The sequence below is a fragment of the Anguilla rostrata genome, chromosome 18 (genome assembly GCF_018555375.3).
Source record: "Anguilla rostrata isolate EN2019 chromosome 18, ASM1855537v3, whole genome shotgun sequence".
NCBI classification, from domain to species: Eukaryota; Metazoa; Chordata; class Actinopteri; order Anguilliformes; family Anguillidae; genus Anguilla; species Anguilla rostrata.
Window position 1 is genome coordinate 7416836 of NC_057950.1, and position 19714 is coordinate 7436549.

Sequence of the window (19714 nt, forward strand, 5' to 3'; positions counted from 1 at the left end):
GCCATACTAAGAGCTACCGGCTAGACAACGTGCTGATTTGCTTCTTTTCATCTGTGTCATATATTCGTAGTGATCTTTCTCGATATGCTTGGATTCAGCGCAGTCATATCGTAATGGCCTGTGATCCTTTGCTGAATGTCAGGTGTATTCACGGGTTATAGTGGGCCATTCCATTGCTTTTACAAATAGCTGCATAACTCAAGATTTGCGCTTACGGTACTGAAACGTGTTGAACTTGGCTTCTTGTCGTATGCTGTGACATAGTTTATTACCTTTGCTGTTAGGAGTGCGAGGGTATGCGTGCTTTCCGTAAATGCCAAAGTGCTGCGTTACTTAGCTTTTCCTTCATCTCGCTAGTAATGTGGCGTTGATTACATTTTCACGTTGTGGAGAGGTTTTTTTTTTTAATCTCAGATGCGCAGTTGTCATGTTAACGGTTTTGTCGTAATTGCGAATGTTTTATTTACTTTGTGTTTACGGCGATGGTATGCGTGATTGCCAGTCAGCTTACGTATTCCTACTCCGACAGAACAAACACGTGTGGGAAGAGGTCTCTGATTCTTTAAGAAGGACGATGATAACAAATGTTGCTTTAGCGACTCGGAACTTAGAGACACGTTGGGGACTGAAAAACCCGCTTTAGATCGAAACCGTATTAAAAGGGTTGAGATAAGTTGCGGGAATGTAGATAAATTACTGAAGCGCCCCGTTTGAAAGGGCAGATTTTTATCATTAAACCATTCCTAATGCGTTTTACAGTGTAATTGAAATGCTGTGTCTCGCGCTCGTTGCCTTGTTTTAAGGCAGGCTAGCCTAATGGCCGGAGCGTTTTCTCCGTGGAAGATGTAGGCTAGGCCACATTTTAAATCTATACTCTCGTTTGAAATAAGGTGCGAGTCACTGCATTCCTATTGATGTTTCCTCAGAAATGTTTGAGCATCAGAATTTGTTTTAGTTACTAGCCAATTTAGGCCCAATTCGTCTGTAATGTTTGATACAGAATTTAGGTCAAAGTAGTGGGTGTTTTTTTAAATGACGATTAACTGACTGGAGCCCAGACCAGTTTAATACCTCCATATAAACCAGCAATAATTTTTCATTTTTCATGGTTCTTTGACCAACTGAGTAATGGTGAAGATTGAAAATGGCCCAGTGTAGTCATGAGCATTGGAATATGAAAGCTAATAATCAAACATAAGTGATCATTTTGACAGTTACAGCTTATCAACCAGGGGCAAAACTTTTTTTTTTTTTTTTTTTGCTTCATTGGATATTGAAATTTAGTTTCATTGCTGGGGTATGTTGCACAGTGGTAATGGAAACCACACCCAGGGACTGTAATGATTATTCTTACCACTTGTGGCATTTTACTGCTTTCGAGTGCCGTGTCAGAGGTTCCCAACTTAGGCCCGCTGCGCCAGATGTTTGTGGTGGTTGCTAACGGCAACCGGTCGGCGGTTTCCAGCTGATAGTGGTCAATTGTTAGGAGCGCTCCCGAGCAGATCCCACAGGGAAAGGTCACCCGCTGCCCCCCCCACCAACCAATGCCCAGCTCGTGATTTTTTTACCCGGAGAAGCCTGGCAGTCGGCAACCGCCGCGGGCGTGTGTCGGCATGGCGTCGGCCTGGTGTCAGCCCGGCGTTGTTTTTCGTTCCAGGGTGACGGATGCCTGAGAAGTTCAGGCCGGGGCGGAGGACTGCGCCGGTGGCTACGAACATGACACCGCTAACCAGGTCACTGGATTTGCATGCGTGTCTCATGCAAAGGGCTGCTGCGCATTCTCTGATTTGGTTCCAGCTTTGCCTGTCGGGAGCACTTGAATGCGCATCATTCGTTTTATTTTTATCCTCTGTAGTGCTCGCAGAATCCCCTAACTCTGTAGGTTGACTCCAGGGATCTGTGTGATGCATTTTTGGGCATTGGTCACCTGTGTTGCCACCTCTGTTGGGGTGCACACTGAGGGTAAATATGGACATCTGTTCCTGTGCACGTTGCTGGAAGCCCAAAACTTCCTCCCCCCCACTACTAAAACTCCTCATAAATGTCCCCAGTTTACGAAGTTACACATGTGACTTTTTACTGTTGCGGTTGGAATTATGTGACGTCATTTTAAAATGTACGGTCAAAAAGTAAATGTGCTGATTTGAAACACATTTATTTTTGGTTTAACCCTCAGATTTAGGGCTGAAATGTGACAAAAGAAGGGGGGGGAGAGCAGAGGGGGTGGGAGCAGAGGCAGAGAGAGGGGGTGGGTTTGGCCCGGTCGTCTGTGTGAACGAGCCCTAAAAGAAGAGGGGGGGTGGGGGTGCAGAGGGGTGGATTTGGCCCCGGTCGTCTGTGTGAACGAGCCCTAAAAGAAGAAGGGCGAATACAGGGGGGCTGGGGGGGCAGAGGCAGAGGCAGAGGGGTAGATTTGGCCCCTAAAAGCAGCGAGAGTGAAAAGGCCGGGAGCAGCTGGAGACTTGACCGGTCCCCGCTGCTCAATTACTGACAAAAGGGCCCCGGCCCGCGCCCCGCCACCAGCGCCGCGCGGCCCCGCCATCTGCGGGGCGGCCGGCCCCGGCCAATTGTGCGCGGCCGCTGGCACCACGCTACCCCCAGTCCTCCTGTCAATGGGACGCGTCGCCTAGCAACAGCCGGGCTCCCCATGCCTGGAGACCAAAGGCTCGCCATTCAGCAGGCCGGCTGAAAGGCGGGGGGGGGGAATGCGCCGCACGTCCGATCGCCTCGCCGGGGCCCATTGTTAGCGCCCCCCCCCCCCCTCCGGATGGGGGGGGGGGGGGGGGCACCAGTGCGCGTTTCAGACCTCGAGCGTGCGGACAGGCAGAGAGACGCTCCGCACCGCAGGAACGCCGAAAAAACACTTCTGCTATTGATTACGCACACGAATCTTTGAAGTCAGGATGTCCGTGTCATCTCGAAAGTGTGACGAGCGTTTTTAGGACAGTAAAAAAATGTTGAGAAATATTCACTGTCCACTTGTAATCGAACTGCTTAGAGATTAAGTTATTCTTTTTACTTTCGAATGTTCTCGCAAATTTTTTAAATTTATTTTGGGGACCGCTGAACTAGGAATGCTGTATTTTTTTTTTTTTTTTTGGGCAAATAAGTCAGTTACTTGTGCTAACTCACTGCTCAGAAATTTAGAATAAAGTATGCGGCTGTCAGATTGCCAGCAAAAAAAAGAAAAAAGGCACTTTTAGTCCTAATGTCAGATGAGCAGCTATATTATTCCGACCATTATGTTGAAATACGGTTCGTCCGTTTCCCCTCTTCGTCAGTGTTTGGATAAACTCCGCCCCCCCCCCCCCGGCCTGTCACTCACGCCGCTGAGACGGTGATGCTGTGCAGTGGAGGATCCTGCCCTCCCATCACACTGCTGTTTTATATGAGGCTCTGGGATGCCTGGGCTCCCTGCAGCTGCGCCAGGATCCATACGAGCGCGTTCGGTAGCGCAGTACGGGTGCACGCTGCGCTTAAGTCTATAGGATTGAGCTCAATAACAGGCCGCACTGCCAAGACGGAGACCGCCTGCGGTGACAGTCACATAAATAAAATAGAGCAACAGCCACCTACAGTATCATTGAAATGTAAAAAAAAAAAAAAAAGAAAAAAAACAACTTAACAGCTTACTTGAACATGGAGACAACAACATGTTTTCCGTCGACAACATGAAGACTGTTTTTTTCCCCGCCAGTGCCCCTGTTAAGCCCAGTTGGTGAGAATGTATTGAATTACGTGGCAGGATAAGTATGTTTTGATCTCTGCCAGCGTACAGATAACTGGTAATAAACGGGAGTAAAACGCAGTTAACAATGAAAATCAGTGTTTTCTGTTGTGAGCTGCCTAACACACGTACGGGTTGAGTTCATGCATGCTAGAGACGTGTTGCTGAGCATTTAGAAGTGGACCGCAAATGATTGAGACTCACGGATAGTCAGGGAAAATGTTAAGATATAGGCTCTAAGCGCTGAACTATGCTAAGCGCTAGTCACAGTAAATCATGTCTCTGGTGTTTTCACTGTGCCATGAGGTGTGTGCCTGCTCGCTCTGAAAAATCCATCTTTTTATCTGATGAATGGCATGTGCTTGTTTTCTAAATGATCTGCTATCGTGCACAGGTGTTAAGCCATTCATCTTTTCATTGTGCATTAAAAATCGGCACTTGCAAAAGGGGGAAGGTATGAAGAAATGTAATCTGGATGTTTTTGGCACTACTTTCAAAATGCCAGCCGAAAGATTGACTGTGGAGTGCAGTGCTGATAAGTGGAAGGAAACCCGGTGCTGTCACAGTAGAATGTTTGAGTGCGTGTAGATTATCTATGCTCTGTATTTGATCTTTACCATGTTTTTTTACATTTTTACGTAAGATCATGACATGATAGTTATATGATCAAACCAATTTTTTTTGGAGAATAATTGGGTACTACAGACACAGGCATGCTCTGCAGGTATTGGCTCACTGTCCGGGCTGCTTTGGAGATATCTGAGGGGGTATGTTCTAGCTTTAGATCACAGAAGCTCCAGATGCCCCTGTGCAGGCCGGCCGTGGTAAAGCAGCACGTTGCTGGAAAGTTCTGAAGTACATCGCCGACTTCTGCGCGTCTGCTGTGCGATGGGTCCTCCTGGTACCCAGCAGGGGTGCGATGTTACGATCAAAGGCCTGCCTGATGCCTTGTGAGTTTTCCACCAGGCAGAACGGCCAGATCGTGCCCCACCTCTCTGCTAGACATTCTGCACCAGAAAGGAAAGGAGGCCTGTTTCAGACTCGGACGTGATCGGGCGCTACATCACGGAAAATCGGCGCGTTGAAAAAACCAGCGCTTGGGACGCACGAGTGTTGAATTTCAAACATTTCAGAAAACGCCGTTCTTCTGTGTAAGAACGAGCCTGCCGTTATTAAACGCTTCTAATTAGAAATGGCGCGCTGTTATTTCAGAGAGCAAGAAATGTCCCTTCTTGTGCAAGCATCTGCTTGTGTTTTTACTCCGGTGTTTGTTGAAGGTGTTGAGCTGCTGAAGTGTGCAGGGTCCCCTGTCCTTTGTGGTATTTATCTCGGCGTTCTGCGAGCTCATAGCCTGCGCGCGCGCTACGCTACGCTCTCCACTTCTGCTAGAACACGGCGCTAATTGGCCGGTAGGAGCGATGCGCAGTCATTTCATCTGCGGCCTTAGAGGAAAAAACCGATGTCAGAGGGTTTAAATATTTAATCAGGCAAATAGGCGGTGGTGTGAGTGTCAGGTGACCTGAGGGGGGGGGGGGGCGCGCTACCTGCGAGCGCACTCGATCCGGCACCCCCGGCTGCTTGACCCCGCGGAAGCATCCGGAACACGATCTCTCTCCGAGCCCCGCGCTCATTAAGACTTCAGAGTGCGAGGGGAGGCCTTGCGGAGGTAATGTGAGCGCGAGCGCGGCGCTAGCCTCATTAAGGCCTGTGAGTTGGTGGGAGTGCGGAGCAAACGAGCGGTGGGGAATTTTAATGAGAAGGGTGACAGAGGGTGCCGGTTCCGTGCCGAGCTACCCTGCCTGATGGGCTTTCCTCTGTCGCCATTTAACCACTGCACTGATGGATAAACGCTCTCCCCCTGCGTATACACACACACACAGTACACCTACATACACAACGCCACCGTATTACCACACACACACGTACACTCCCTCATACACATGCACCTATACACACACACACACAAACTCCCATACAAGTGCAAAAGCACACATGCACACGCGCACACACATACACACATGTACACTCCCTCATACACATGCACGTATACACACGCACACACACAAACTCCCATACAAGTGCAAAAGCACACGTGCACATGCGCACACACAAACACGTTTTCAGTTTTCTGAAGTGGATTTTAGCAACTGCCGTACACTGCTGGAGTGCAATTGAATTGCAGAGTACAGAATGGAGTGACCTAAATGTACCAAATTTCTGCCGGTTCTATGAATACCTATTTTAGCTAAGTACAGCATCATCATCGGTGTTACGGAACAAAACAAGAGGTGGACTTACTGTATGGTGAGAATTGGGAACCAGGTATTTCCCAGTAGAATCAAGTGTTTATCACCAGAGTGTAATTGAAATGCATGTAAATGTGAGTATAACAGGAAGCATTTCTCACTCTCATTTTAACTGGGCGGGGACGCGTTAGCCCGATGCAGTAGCTATGCTATGCAGAAAGTCCGCAGTCCGCAGTGTGCAGTAACTCACACAGTCTGTTGCCTGGTTGCATGTAGCCAGAGCCCGTGACACGGGAGCCAATCAGGAGGCTATTGCTGTTCGTGAAGAGACCCGACCTGCTGCCAAGTCCGCGGCCTTGTTCTCTAATTCAGCAGGAAGGGGGTTAACTTAGAATAGCATCTGATGGATACTTACCTGCTAAATCTGTTTATTTATATCTACCAAATCAACCTACAAGCTGGATTGACACTTCCAGCAGTAATTATGCTTTTAGTGTGCTGCTGCGCTTTAGCACGGTGGTATTGTAAGTTGGCGGTTTTGACGCAGAGGGCGATTGTTGGTGGTTACGCTCTACGGGTGTGACATTGCCTTTTGGGTTTCAGATAACTGCTGTCCATGAAGGTGAGTGTGTCCGGAAGTTTCTCTTGGACTGCCCTTGAGATGCTCTTCATGTGTGCACATAAATAAATAAATAAATAAATAGTCACTTACTGGACACCGCTGTTGCCATCCAGTCTTTGGAGTTCCTTGCGTCTGTTCCTGGGGAGAGGGTCACCACTTCAGTATGCATTCTGTGGATTAACAACTGGCTGAACTGCGGTGTTGATTAATATTAGTTTTGCAAAACTAGTTTCAATTAAAACTTCAACTTAAAATAATTTTTTACATATTTTATCTCATATTTTAATTCTGAACTATCTGTTTAACTTCCGTCCAGGCAGGCCGCAGTGTCTACTGGTCTATCTCCCGTCCTCTCGGCACCGGTGGTTATTTTAAGTCATTCATTGGCAAAAGAATCCTCTCGCCTTGTTCTCACAGATTTAATCATCTGCTAACTGAAGGGAAACCGCAAAAACTCACAGGCACCGTGGCCCCCTGGGAACTTAGTGTGACACCCCTTGCTCATCTGTCAAATCGGGCTGGTCGCTGGTCCTGTCCCGTGCGTGACCTTTTTGGCTGCCTGTTACGTACTTGTCCGTGTTACCTCGCGTAATTGCCGTCAGCGCTGATACTCTCACGGTTGTTGTGCTATAAATGTCAAGCCGTACACCGTGGCGGATGGGTTTTATTTGTGTATCGTCTTTCATCTTGTGATCTCAGTGCAGTCTGCTCTGGCTTGGGAAACACTCATCAGCCACTGGCTATGTCTAGCGCACACTGGGCGATGCACGGTGGCCATTTTGCGCCAGAAAGCTCACTGCTCATCATCTGAGGTGAGAGGGAGGGATTATTAAAATGGGTTGAGCAGGGAAATGATCAGGTTGTCTGATGGTGAGATCTGTCCTGGGACCCCCACCAGGGACCCCGATTCTCCGAAACAAGTGCCTTTTGGGGGCGTGAATGACTACAGCGACTCTGGACCTCAGTTCATTGTCTAGTTTTTTTAGTATCTAATGTGAAAGGTGGAATCTCCTACAGAACAGTGTCCCCATCATTGCTTTGAGGCATCCTGCGTGGTTGACAAAACAAGTACCCCACCCATCACCACCACTTGCAACAGAAATTTAGTGTTCTTGAAAGGTCTCCCATCCGTGTCCAAACCGGGCCCTACCCTGCTTAGCTTCAGCTGTGAGGAGTGAGCCCTCACATTCCTGGAGTGGGAGAAACGAGAGCTTCGAGGTTCATTATGCATGCAGGCATGTAACAGATGTACAGGCAGATTAAGCCATGCCTCCAGGTAGCCGAGCTGCGGTGTGCGCAAATCAAACACACGTGCAGGTTCCAGGGCTAATACACACATTAAACATACAGACGGCTAACGGCTAATGCTAACCTGCAGACGGCTGATTTGCACTCGGGTTAATCGTGCAGGCAGGTAACCGAGCTGACGGACGTACAGATCGGTGACTCGGAGGGCAGCTCCTTCACCTTCGGCCATCAAATCAACCGTCAGGGGGGAAGAAAAAAAAAAAAAAGACAAATTGGTCATAGCTTCACACTCCGTATCCCATGTGTCTGAGGTTTAGGTCAAGTGCCGTCGACCGAGGCACGGATGACGGCTCGTTTTACTCCGTTTTAATGTGACACGGGCACTGTGAGAGCGTGATCTTATCAGAGTGCGCATGCAGGTCCCTGACCTGCTACCCCTGGTACCCCCTGGTGATGGAGTACTGTACTTAAATGGGCTGGAAATGCACCTTTTACATCTGCTGGGTAAAACAAAAACAAATTTAAAAAAATTGCAGTACATCATGTTTAAGTCACCTGGTAATTTTTTTAATGCTTTATCAAGCTGTGATGGCTTGCCATGCTGGACAGGAAATTATTTCTGAAATCATACTTTTTTATCGTACGAGACTGTAAGAAGTTTAGGAAGTGGCCATTATTGACCAAGTTGTGAAGCACAGTGCTATGGCTCAATGACCGAAGTGTCTAGGGAACAGTAGAAGTGTGAGACTACAAGTATGTGTTTTATAATGTGATGAGATTAGGTGAGGGTATAAGCTACTGTGGAGCATATTGTGCCAAATATTTTTGAAGTGTGCTATATAAGTAAGTTAATTTGATTTTTTGAATTTGAATATGAAGTTGATTCGGTTGTTTCTACGGTGGTCTGGTCAGGATGACAATTTTTGGTTAAAGGAAAAATACACTGCAATTAGTTCAGACTGTGCTGTTGCTTCTGTTGTTGGTGGTACTAATTTAACCAGATGGGTTGATTCTTGTGGTTTAATAAGGAGCTATAAATCATACCTTTTTAAAAAAAAAACATTTACCATGCTCGAAAAAACCCAGGCTCCCATCTTGGCTCTGTAAATTAATTCCCACCCAGTGTTTCCGCAACATGTCATAGACATGACAGTTAATGACTTAGCAATGCACTGTGGGAGCTTGAGGCGAGAGGAAACCGAGACATGGCTGTGTACACTGTCTTTTGAGATGGTTTCAAAGATAGGATCGTTGCACTGACACGGCAAATTGCTCGCTTGACAGGGGACAAGTTCCCACACGTGTACCGGGGATTGATTTTTTGAAGTCATAGCGGTGATGATGGTAGGGAAGCCCTGAGCATGGTGTGCATGTACATTTCGTGGTGAACAGGAACCGTGACTTGAGGCTTTGCACATTTTTCTGGACGTTTCTTGGCGGTTTGTATTATCGTCTGTAAGCATTTTCAGTTTTATGTGGCGCTGGTTACCCAGCCATAGTCTGTAACTTTGACGTGTGCCTGCATAGCATTGGCTAGCGTGCTGCAGCTCCCTTGTCCTGGCCTTGATGAAATCTCTACCTATTGCCTTGGCAGTGATGTTGCATTGAACCTTACTTAATGCCCTTTACGTGTGTATTAAATTTCCATAAATCCTGTTTTTCTTCGTTATTCACATTGGAAAAGTGTTTTTTTTTATTTTTTTTACCTGGTTGTGATATTGTCCAATACCCCCTTACCCCAGCAGTGTGGGGGGGGGGGGGCGGCAGTGCCTCAGAGAGGGGTGGGGTGGAAGTAGCACCATGACATCAAGTTCAGCTCTGCAGCTGGGAGAACCTTGGGGGGAATGACCTTAAGATACTTTGGGATTAAACTGGGAAGTTGAGCATGTTGCAAACAGGTAAAGGCTCACCTGTCTTGCACTTGGCAGCTGAGTAATTAATTGTAGCTGTCAGCACTAGCTAACTGGCCTGCATTCAGGACACGCTGTTTAAAAGTACTTAAAGGGTTTACACTAGGTACTCTAATCATTGTAAAACATTGTAAAGTCTAATCATTGTAGACTTTATTCATTAGTTAGATTCAGTCCTATTTTGAATGCTGTTCAGTACAGCATTGTTCTAGACTACATTTCCGTCCTTAGTTGGCTATTCCACATTACTGAATTCTGACGGGATAAAAAAAAGGAAAATTTGCGGGCAAGAAATGCATAACAAAGACTGAAATAAATTTATAATGTCTGTTGTCATAGAAGTGCTCCGAAGCGACGGCACCTGCATTTGCTCTGTATGTAGGCCTATACTGTGCGCACACAAGGCAACTGCGCACTGCAGGCTGGTTTAGCCACTCAGCAGCCCACAGAGGGCCTCGACCCGCCCCTCAGAACTCTACCAGCCAATCAGAACGGGCGGCTGGGATGAGTGGCGGAGCTCCAGCCGGTTTGGTGGCCCCTCCGTGCAAATCAGCGGAACACTCGAAGGGAACCGCCGGTAACCGACGCGCACAACACAAACATTCCTGGGGGACCGAGTCCCCCCCCCCCATCCCCCCAGACACCAAATTATGCACACCCCTTAATTTTGTTGTTTTGAACGGCGCAATGCTGATCAGCGTCCAATTAGAGAGCCGCGGGCGTAGTGGGCGCCTCCTCCAGATGAGGCGTCTGCGAGCGGCGGGGTTCTCGGCCGACTGCCTCTCTCTCTCTCCCCGAGGCGGCCGCGCCTCTTTGTCACAGACGACGTTCGCGGGCGTTTTTTTTTCCCGTTTTTTTTCATCTCTCTCCCTCTCCCTCACAAAGCCGTTCTTAAGGAAAATGAGCAGCGGCTGGCTCTGCAGTCATCATCATAAGCGCGGCTTGTCTAATTGGGACCCTCGGAAAATAGTTTTCTGAAGGAGAAAAGCGAGTCGACGGCTGTCGGGAAAGGGAGCCGCGGAGAAGATATTTAATTAGACGGAAGCGAACGCACTCGAAAAGTCAATGGCTCTTTCTGGGCTGACGCACGGGCGGCCGTGAGTGTTCCTTTTCTGACAGAACCACCCGTGTCATTTTAAGGCCCTTTGTTCGAGAAGAGCCCGCGTAAAGCTTTCTCATTCCGTTATTTATTTTGCGTCGACGGCTGGTTGAGGGCTCCTTTGCGGTGTAGCTATCCGTACAAATCCGCCTGCCGTTTGGATATTGTTGCCGTGCCAACCTGACCTGCCGTGCCAAACCGCCTGTATCCAGCCTTACGGAAATGGAATACGGGCCACTGCCGTACACCGTAAACCTGCGGACATGTCTTTGTACTCTCACACGTTTATAAGTTTTAAAATTTAAAAGCAACACCTGAAAGTGGTGGCAGTTTGTGTATTTGCCCATATATTTGCTTGATCTTTTGTTTGTTTTATCTGAAGTATTTAGATTTTTGTGTTCCATTTCGGTGAAGGATGCAGACCCAGCTGAGGGGGGACCGCCCCTGCTGCCCACTGAGCGCGCTCCTGACGGTTTCACCGTCCCTCTCTCTCTCTGTCCCTCTCTGTCCCTCTCTGTCTCGCTCTGTCTCTCTCTGTCTCTCTCTCTCTTTCTCTGTCTCTCTCTCTCTCTCTCCCTCGTTCCCTCCCCCTCTCCAAATTTAGCTTTCTGGTTTTAGACGCCATTTCCGCTCCCGGCACTGCACCTACGGGACGTCAGATTTCCCAGAGGCCCCAGGCTCTGGGCCGCGGCCTCCAGTGTATTTTTGTATCAGGTTATTATTAAATTGCTGACACCTCCGTGGGGGGAGAAAAACAAAAGAACATGCAGCTAACATTGCAATTTGATACCACTGCAGAACACACACACACACACACACAGCTGTGCACCTAACATGGCTGTCTGGACTCACTGTAGTATGTAAATAGAAAAGTCTGCTCTCGCTGTAGAACATGCATAGCATTCTGCTATCACCATACAAGTCTGCTATCGCTGTAGAACATGCATAGCAATCTGCTATCACCATAGAAGTCTGCTATCGCTGTAGAACATGAGTGGCGATCTGATATCACCGTAGAATGATAATAGAGTTCTGATATCGCTGTAGAACATGCATAGCAATCTGCTATCACCATAGAAGTCTGCTATCGCTGTAGAACATGAGTGGCGATCTGATATCACCATAGAATATAAATAGATTTCTGATAGCGCTGTAGAACATGCGTAGCAATCTCTGATATCACCATATAAGTCTGATATCACTGTAGAAGCCATTTTTCAGTCGCATATTACTGTGTAACACATTTCGGTACGAGGAAGCCACATCCTCTTCTCTAATTCTTATGCCGTGTGGTATTTAGTCAAAGAATTGGCGTAATACTGTATGCGGTGCTGTCAACTTCAGTTGATTCGATGAACCCTGGATTGTGCCTTTTCCTGATGCAATAAAATGGTCTGAGCAGTCAGTAAATGTAAAAAATAAAAATAAAAAAGGAAAATATCATGATTAAGAAATGGTAGAGTTTAATGTTCACATTGAGGACTCATTAGACGTGAATCAGAACCTTAGTGAGCCTTAACTCCTCCAGCTCTGTTGAGCTCCAGAAGTGAATGGAGCAGCACACAGCTGTTTTGGGGGTGTTCTGAGCAGGCTGTGGTCTACTGCCGAACACGGTTCTGTCTGGGGGGGGGGGGCCTGGGGGGAGCCGGTCCGCGAGTCTGGGCAGACAAACCACCCGCTTCAGCTTCCTGTCTTACAGGCATGTCACTTCCTACTGGAACAGCTCTCAGAGCAGCTCACCGTTATTTGTGTGACTTTGCCCTGCGGTGGCTGTGGATGTCATTGTCATGTTTAATGTGGAAGTCATGATGTCAGTCGTTTTTTTTTCTTCGTTTTTTTTCTCTGTTAAATCCTTGTTTGATCGAGTCCTTCACTGAGAACCAGCAGCTTTCAAACGGCAAGAACGTTTTGATTCCAGCACCTTGAAAGCTGAACCTACTGTGTGGCTTCTTGTAAGCCTGCTGAAGAAAACACTTCTTAGAAAATGTTGCACTGAAAATGTTGCTGTTGAGAGTCTGTCTGCAAAGAGAACCATTTGACCTTCTGCAAATACTCATATGACTTCTTAGAGAGTCTCAGAAATGTGTTTGTGGTGTTGAGGCTTCATGTATCAGCTGCAGCGATTACATAATTTATTATTTCAGCTTTATATCAGGTGGAATCCTTATGAAAAGTTTGTTAATGCAGTTTAACGGGATCAGCCTGGCTAGCCCGCTGCTGCAAGCTTTCATACGCACTCCGCTCGTAAAATGTGATGGTTGCATACTCGTGCGTGTGTGTGTGCGTGCGCGTCTGCATGCATGTGTGTGCATGTGTTGTGTGCGTGCGTGCGTGCGTCTGTCCACAGGTGTGTGTGTGCACGCGCGCGTGTGTATGCTGTCTGTGTGCATGCGCGTGCACACCTGCGTGTGTGTGCTTGTGTGTGTGTGTGTGTGGTCAGCGTTGCTAGGCTGGGCTCTGCACCTCTGTACAGTCAGTGAGAGCGCTGTGTGCAGCCTCGGTTAGCACCTCTGCTGAATCTGGATGCTGCAGCCCCTTGCTGCTGCAGCCTCACGCGCTGGTCTGTTTGTCACACTGCTGCACGGTAGCCTGCTTCTTCACAGGAGGCTCTTCTCCGGGGCTTCGTCTGTGTGCAGCACAGTCATTTCTAGCCCGCTCCTCTTTCCGGTCCGACCTCGGTGTGAAATGACTCTGCTCTGTTTTGGCGCGGCACGCTCTGAACGCCCCCCCCACCCCCCCCGCGCGCGCGTGTCGAGAGGGGAGCGGGTCGGCCGCAGGCGCTTCGTCATGACCCTGGGGGGGGGGGAGCGTTCTGAAACGCCGCGCGCGCACGCGGACCTGCCCCTCGGGCCTGCCATACGGACGTTTCGCGGTGTTCGTGATCATCGTGACCCGTGACTTGTTTTGGCCATGTTTAGCATGTACAGCACTGTTGCCATTTCGCGCAAAACGAATCGGCCTAATTTTTAAGCAAGCGGCCTGATTTTAAACTAAACCAGAACATTCCCAGTACTGCTGTCATGGGGGTTTTTTTTTTTTGGAAAATTGACAGAATTCTTTCATCAATGTCCATTATGTTTGGATATTGACATAAAGTCATTGAAAATGTAATCCTCCAATGAGTTTGAGGTTTGGGTTTAAATGGGGATCAGTGGGAGGTGAATTACCCCTTAATAGCTGGAGATATGGCCTGGTGGTTAGTCAGTGTAAAGCGAGCAGACTAATTCCATTCTGTACATTGAAAAGAAAATAGTTCCCACAAATGTGCTTCATAGGATAACATTTTCCTTAATAAGCAAGCACATTTTTGAAACTAGACCAGAAAAATGCGGTCTGTGACTCTCAAATTTTTTAAGCGACTTTCCTTTTTTTTTTTTTTAAGAAAAAAAAGCAAGCTCAGTCTTCTTTTACAAGCAGACGTGGCAACACATTTATATAGCAGACCGACTCTGACACTCAAGCATTTCCGATTTCCGAACATGACCTGTCAAACAGTGGCATCAAGCTGTGACACAGCTGTGAGGCGCTGGTACATCTAACATCAGAATGTATAAGCAACTGTTTTATGTGTGAATACAATTTTCAGGAAAGATTGAAAATGTTGTGCCCAGAATGCCGTCTTGTACACACACAGCTAATTTAGTGCGTTTTGTGGTAATCGGGGAAGGGGGGACGCTGGGGTCAGGGAAACCAAAAGTGGGCTTGTCACACAACTGCTGCAGTAAAGAGCTCTTTAAAAGTAACTGCCTGGGCTGCTGTGTTGATTGATGATTTTACTTGGACTTTAAAATGTGGAAAAGTGTTCCTGTCGTTACCGTACTCCTGGATCAGCCATCAGATCAGCCATAAACGCGTTAAAGACACAGAGTTGCTTATTGCTGTGAAAACTACAGCTGCTCAGTGATAAAGTCCAGCATTGGTTTTCTTCTGCATCGTCTAAGGGCTAGCATTAGCTCTCTACATTATCGTTAGGAGCTAGCATTAGCTCTCTATATTAGCGTTAGGAGCTAGCATTGGCTCTCTGCATTAGCGTTTGGAGCTAGCAGTGGCTCTCTGCATTAGCGTTAGGCGCTAGCATTAGCTTTCTACATTAGCGTTAGGAGCTAGCATTAGCTTTCTACATTGGCGTTCTTACCAGCTGTAGGAAATGGACGAGCAAATGGCGACAGCGCAAAAGCATTAGCGGTTTTGTTAGCTGGTTTTGACTGCTGATATGTCATTATTCTCTCCACATCTTCGTCACGGTGTTCTACAAGTGTACGCCGCACTCTGTTCCAATTTGCAGCATAGGCTGGAAAATATGATCCGGTAAATTAACTATTTATATTTACTTTTGACTACTCTGCTAACTAGGCATTTCGGTACGAAAATATGGCACATTGCAAACGACACCCCATAAGGATATAGGCCTACCAGTTACAATGCATGGTTACCGTTAAATTAAATGACAGTTAGTGTTGTCAGAGAGTGAGCTTTCTGCAGGAAAAGACTATAAAACCCTGAGGCCGATCGAGGGGCTGAAAAATGACTCCCTGGCCCCCAGCAGCTAAACCTTTTTCACTCTTTTTCATTCAGAAAAGAAATTAATGTAAAAAATGTCATTTTGTGTTTTTTTCGCTCATGATCTGTTGGTTGGTCGGCAGCCATCGGCTTGAGACTCCGCCCAAATCCCCCGCGCGGAGTGGATTTGTTGTAATCTTGACCGCGCGGGCGGGCTAGTTTCTCCTTTTTTTTGCGTGCCAAGGAGGTGTGCGTGAAACTGCAGAATCTGAAAATGTGTGCGCCTCGAGGACTGAGACTGAGATGCGTGTAAGAAGGAGCTGAGTCATTTGTGTGTCTTTTATTGTGTGGGAGGCCTAAGTTAGGATCGCACTATGACTGTAGCCTTAGCACCGCGGCAGCATGGCGGAGTTGGCACCTGCAGTCTGACCTGAGTTCAGTCACTGAAGCAGACCAGGCGATTTCTGCACAGCGAAACGTCAGGATAAATGCAGTCGGGGGTTGAGAACCGTTGAGGGCTTTGTTAACACTGGACTTCAGCGTGGCAGTGTGGTAACCAGTCCTGACCAGTCCTCATTGGCAGCGCACCCATTGGAGGAGACACAGTAGTGGGAGGGGCCTTGGGTTATGATTGGCCATTCAGAATTAGGAGACATAATGCAGCGCGCACACATTCAAATCTTTGCTGACTTGGAGGGTCGTGACAATAAATTTATTCTGCGATGAGTAACCTGCTGAAACAGGTGTCTGGAGTTGTTCAGTGTCTAATTAGCTATATCTGGGTAGAAGCTGGGTATGTCTGTGCGTATGACCATAAAACAGGTGCTGTGACAATGGGCTTTAGGCACAAATAATGAAATGAAATGTGTTTGATGAAAAAGACTACTCGAATAGACGCAAGGGCAGATCAGCTTGTCATCGTTTAGAGGAAATGGTAAAATGTCCCACCTCCAGCCAGAAGGGAAGTGCGGTATCCTGTGCCTGCAGATCTTAGGGAAAGTTTTTACGCTCTACTTCAGCCTCGGGCCCGTCCCGAGTGTGGTTTCCTGTTCACTGGGACTGGTGGTAATGCCACTTCTGCCGTGTCTCTCAAGAACACGCTCACAGTCCTGACAAACAAGCCACTATCTGGTCTCCAGCCCTGCAATATATTCACTAGTCAAATATGGACTCTCTGACTAATCTTTTCTCGGTTCAGTGCGTAATTGCTTGTAATATGTGTTGTGTTTTGAGTTTGTGGTTGTAATCTGTATGTTCTGATTTCAGTGTGTGTGTTCTGATTTGGGTGTGTAATGGGCTGTAATATGTGTGTGCTGATTTGAGTGTATAGTGGATTATGATCTGTATGTTCATTTGAGTGTGCGGTGGATTATGGTATGTGTGTTCTGATTTGATTGTGTAATGGATTATGGTATGTGTGTTCTGATTTGAATGTGTTGTGGATTATAATAGGCGTTCTCTGTTCCGAGCGTGTAACGGATTTATAATGTGTGTGTTCTCAGTTCGGTGTAATTGATTGCAATCTCTCCCACAGCCCCGTGCTGACCCCATCCCCATCTGCAGCTTCTGTTTGGGCACCAGAGAGTCCAACCGGGACCAGCGTCCTGAACAGCTGCTGTCCTGCGCGGACTGCGGGAGCAGTGGTGAGTGCATACGCCTGCATGTACACGCCCAAAATATATACACATGCACACACACACACACACACACACTCCCAAAATATATACACACACACACGCTCAAAATATATACACACGCACACGCACACACACACACGCTCAAAACATATACACATGCACACACACACACACACACAAACTCAGAAAATATATACACATGCACACACACACACACACACACACACACACAAACTCAGAAAATATATACACATGCATGCACAGACAGACACACACACTAATATATTTACAGACGTACAAGCACACACACGCATACACAAATATATTCACAGGCACACGTGCACGCACACAAATGTATTTACAGACACGCATGCGCGCATATACACACACACAGACCAGGAAGTCCCCCCCATGCCCACACCAGCCCAGCGGAGTGGGTTGCGTTTCCTTCTCCGGAGCCGGTGGCAGAGCCCCACAGGGTGAGCACCCAGCTTCCTTTTGCAGCGTAGCGCTCCGTGCCCAGGCTTGGCTCGCCGAGTTTGAGGCTTTTTTTTTTGGCGAGGACGCAGAGAGGCCGCTGCAGGCCCGCGTACGGGCGCGGTAATGAACGTCAGCTGCTTGCCATTAGCACTCCGCGCTTTCCGGCCTTGGCTCGCGTCGCCCGACGCTGCACCGCCGCTGTTTGTGTGGCTCGTCGCTAATGACTGCGCTGCTAACGACTGCGCAGTTACCAAGAGCGCACGTCCGCCGGTTACTCTGAGAAGATTTTCACAACTCTGTGTTCAGTGGCATTATTAACGCAACGGCTGAGTACGGACGGTGTCTTTAACTGTGCTCTTTCTTTAAAAATGCATGCGTGATGTTTGGAGACATCGCCCCTGTGCAAATGGGCTGTAGCGTGGATAGCGTGGTGTATGGGGCTCTGGAGAACTCATCTGCTTTCTGCTCTTAGGCAGATTCAATTTTCCACTCATCATCAGCTGTGCTCCTGTGTCATACAAGAGGCTATTAGAGATTGTAAACATTGGCGGCGGGGGGGGGGGGTGGTGGGTGGGGGGGGGGGGAGGGTTTACTCTGTGCAGTCCTTATTCAGGCAGATGGATAAGCACACCTGTCTCTTCATGTGACTGTGCAGAGATCTGTCACTTGCTGCCACAGGCTGCTGCCATATTCCTTTTACATTGCCACCCCCGCCCCCCCCCCACCAACCCCCTCCCTCGCCGTCTTCAAAGAAAACTGCCGAGCTTCCATTAAATTACCTCCCTAATGCAGTAATTTGTTTTTGACGATTATTCTAAATGCCACGCCGAACCGTTCTCACGGTGACACTTTTATTGGCTGTATTTGACTAAGTAGCATCGAGGCGGTTTTCATTAGCCGTACAGTGCGCGGAAAATAGAGAATGTGCCTCCGCTGTTAGACAGCCGCTTTGGAAAGTCTGAGAGCGAGCGAGCGCACTTTTTTTTTTTTAACGCACGACTTTAATTGATCAACCGCCATCACGGCCAGCGCCGGTGCCGTTTCTGCCTCGTTAAGATCAAATTATCTTTAATTAGCCTGCTCGGCTGTGTTTGACAATGCCACTGCCTTCAGACGAGGATCTTGGAAAGAGACCGCATGTGCACTCGGCTATGTTGCGGCTGCGTGTAAACATTTAACTTTTTGCATCATGCAGTAAGGTCACTTTTGTTTTTGGGGAGGGGGCACGTGGGTATGGGAGGCAAGGGAACATTATTGTTAATTAAACTGTGAAATATACTAATGTAATATATACCCCTATATATTTTCTAACTTACAGTCTATGAAATGTTTGAATGAGTGTGAATGAGTTTGTATTGAAAGTCGAAAAGCACAAAGTCTGGCTGTTTGATGGGACGATTCTTCCCGTTGAAGATCGCGATGCTGAAACTGCGATTCTCACCGTTGCGTTTCGTCGCAGGACATCCCTCGTGCCTGAAGTTCTCCCCCGAGCTGGCCTCCAACGTGCAGGCGCTGCGCTGGCAGTGCATCGAGTGCAAGACGTGCAGCTCCTGTCAGATACAGGGGAAGAATGCGGTAAGACGCTCTCTCTCTCTCTCGCCCGCCTCGCACCGACACGCGCGCGTCTATTACGCTCGATGCCATCGCGCGTCTCTGAGGAGAACGAAACAATCGTGCATTAATGGATTGCGTTTGCGTGCGGTAAAGGCATCATGAGGATCCCATTAACTTTTAAATATCGAGCTTGAAGGATATGAAGATTGCTTTTGCGCCGGACGGGTAAATTAAGCGTAAACAGAGAGGGAAGGGGGGCGGGCGTGCCCCCTTCGTTTCAGAGTTCGATTGGGATGTGTTAAAATGAGCTCACTGACTGAGCGCCGTTGTGCTTTTTTTAGTGCCGTTCCCTATAATAACATTTCAGAATCCATTTCGTTCGCGGCGCTGAAGATAATTTATAAAGCGTGGCCGCGTTGAGCCGAGCTTAAAAACAAACAGGCTCTCCGCGGCTCGCTGTCGTGGCCCCGCCTCCCGGTGTGTGTTGGGGTTGCGTGTTTGGTGCTGTCTGGTTGGCGTTCGGCGCCGAGCGGTGAGATGATCGACCCCCCTTCCCGCTTTTGCAGGACGAGATGCTGTTCTGTGACTCGTGTGACCGGGGGTTCCACATGGAGTGCTGTGACCCGCCCCTCGACAGGATGCCCAAAGGTAAGGCCTTCGCTTCCGCTGTTTTTCAACCGACCGACCTGGG

The 19714-nt window shown here is 48.1% G+C and overlaps 1 protein-coding gene across 3 annotated transcripts in view; it reads left to right on the forward strand.

Annotated features, from left to right (window-relative positions):
* LOC135245315 (histone acetyltransferase KAT6B-like) overlaps positions 1–19714 on the forward strand; it is a 48395-nt gene that overhangs the window by 7083 nt on the left and 21598 nt on the right. For all 3 annotated transcript variants that reach the window (XM_064318308.1, XM_064318309.1, XM_064318307.1), the window contains 3 exons: positions 16887–16995; positions 18929–19044; positions 19590–19671. In XM_064318308.1, coding sequence (XP_064174378.1) covers positions 16887–16995; positions 18929–19044; positions 19590–19671 — 307 coding nt within the window. The remainder of the gene's footprint in view (positions 1–16886; positions 16996–18928; positions 19045–19589; positions 19672–19714) is intronic.